At 43.7% G+C, this 1,919-nt stretch overlaps 1 protein-coding gene across 1 annotated transcript in view; it reads left to right on the top strand.

Moving 5' to 3' along the window:
* The first annotated feature begins 1,345 nt into the window (after nt 1-1,345).
* The window catches only part of LOC101980892 (cytochrome P450 2J3-like), a 22,721-nt gene continuing 22,147 nt past the window's right edge, over nt 1,346-1,919 (top strand). Inside the window, 1 exon segment of the mRNA XM_013355574.2 lies at nt 1,346-1,555. Coding sequence (XP_013211028.2) covers nt 1,346-1,555 — 210 coding nt within the window.

Raw genomic sequence — 1,919 nt, 5'->3', positions numbered from 1 at the left:
AATGAAACAGAGACCCTAAAACCTGCACTTTAGTAATACTAGTTTTATCTTGTAGTATTAAGATAGGTCCACCAAGCAAGATGTTAAAATATCAAATCATAACTTTATTTACAATAAAATATTTTATTAATTTAAAAATTGCCTCATGTAATACAGACAAAAAAAATACATATCAATACAGACAACATATATGACTTTATATAGACAAAAGCCCAGAAATCTTATAAAGTGAGCTCTACTCACAGGCTGATTCTAAATTTAATCTTTCAAATTCACCTCTTAAGTATGTCAAGAAGAAAGCATTTTAGAAATTACATTCCTTCCATTTATTTTCCTGAGATAGAATATTTTGGTTCTCTGAAACATGGACTTAGAGAAAAGGATTTCTTTTGCCTGATATTTTCAGGGGATAGAGTTTGTTATAATGGTGAAGGCATTGCACCAGGAGATGAGACTCTCCCACTGGGCAATGGGAAGGCAGTCAGACCGTATATCATCCTCACACAGGAAGCTGAGAGAGAGAATGGCAAGTAAGGTCAAGTTCAATTTCTACAAATCCACCTCCGTGACTTATTTCTTCTAGCAAGTGTCCATCTCTTAAAGGACTCCTGAAGGACTCAAAGCATTCATACAGACACAGATACACTCACACACTCATACATACACACACACACACACACACACACACGGGGGGGGGTGTCAATCAGGTATGCCAAGAATAGCAATTTTAACAATATTTTCAAGCCTCATCACTGCTCAGGCTAAGTTTTGGTTCTTTAAAAGTCATGTTTTCTGCTTGACTCATACCTTTAAGAGGATAAATTTGCATTTAGGAGTTGCTTAGAGTTACGAAAATACAACCAAATGGTGTAACTATAGAACTAGCAAGTTACGGATCTAAATCAAAGCTACAAAAATCATTTTACAACAAAGCATCTATGGACTGTTTACAGCTACTTGGGTTTTTATATCCTGTACCTAGTACCAACATAGTTCATATTTAAGTGTAAATTATAATTACCAAATGAAACCCAAATTCTTCTCAGCGCCTTTTGCAACTGTCATTTGAAGGGAAAAGCCACAACTCTAAAGGTCTGTCTAGTTAAGCTTGCAATAGGGCAGGGCTGAGAGCTCTGACCATTAGGGGTAGGTCCTGCTCCGACTGGAGGGAGTGGCTAAGCCCTCTGAGGGAGGGTTGGACCTATAAGGGCAGGGTCTCCATGCTCTCTGGTTTTAGGGCCTCCAAGGAATGTGGAGGGGTGTGATTGGAAGTGGACTGGAGTAGATTATTTGAGAGTCCTATAAGGCTAGTAGATTATTTGAAGAGTCCACTTGGATACCAACCATGCTTGCTGCCGCGGGCTCCCTGGTGGCCGCCATCTGGGCAGCGCTCCATCTCCGGACTCTCTTGCTGGCTGTTGTCACCTTTCTGTTCCTGGCTGACTACTTCAAAAGCCGGCGCCCCAAGAACTACCCGCCAGGGCCACGACGCCTGCCCTTCGTGGGCAATTTACTGCAGAAGGACATGGAGAAGCCGCACGTAGCAGTCCAGCAGGTAGGAAGGTACAAGATTGTTTGGCTCTGAGCTGACCTAATCCTGAGCTGGTGGATCTGTGACTTCTGAGAACTAGGGATCCGGGCCAGGCAGGCAGGGCTACAAAGTTCATGTTCCTGGTGGCTAAGCCCAGGACACATAGTTAGCTTCTAAACATGCTCTTTTCAGAAATATGCAGCTAAGCAGGGCAGTTGTGGGGGATCTCTCTGAGTTTGAAGCCAGCCTGGTCTACAGCACAAGTTCTAGGACAGCCATGGCTATACAGGGAAGCCCTGTTTTAGAGAGAGGAAGGGAGGGCGAGAGGGAGGAAGGGAGGGCGAGAGGGAGGGCAAAAGAGATGGAGGGAGGGCAAGTGGGAGGGAGG

This window comes from Microtus ochrogaster, unplaced genomic scaffold (assembly GCF_000317375.1).
Source record: "Microtus ochrogaster isolate Prairie Vole_2 unplaced genomic scaffold, MicOch1.0 UNK185, whole genome shotgun sequence".
Taxonomy (NCBI): Eukaryota; Metazoa; Chordata; class Mammalia; order Rodentia; family Cricetidae; genus Microtus; species Microtus ochrogaster.
This window is presented reverse-complemented; position numbering and strand designations above follow the sequence as displayed.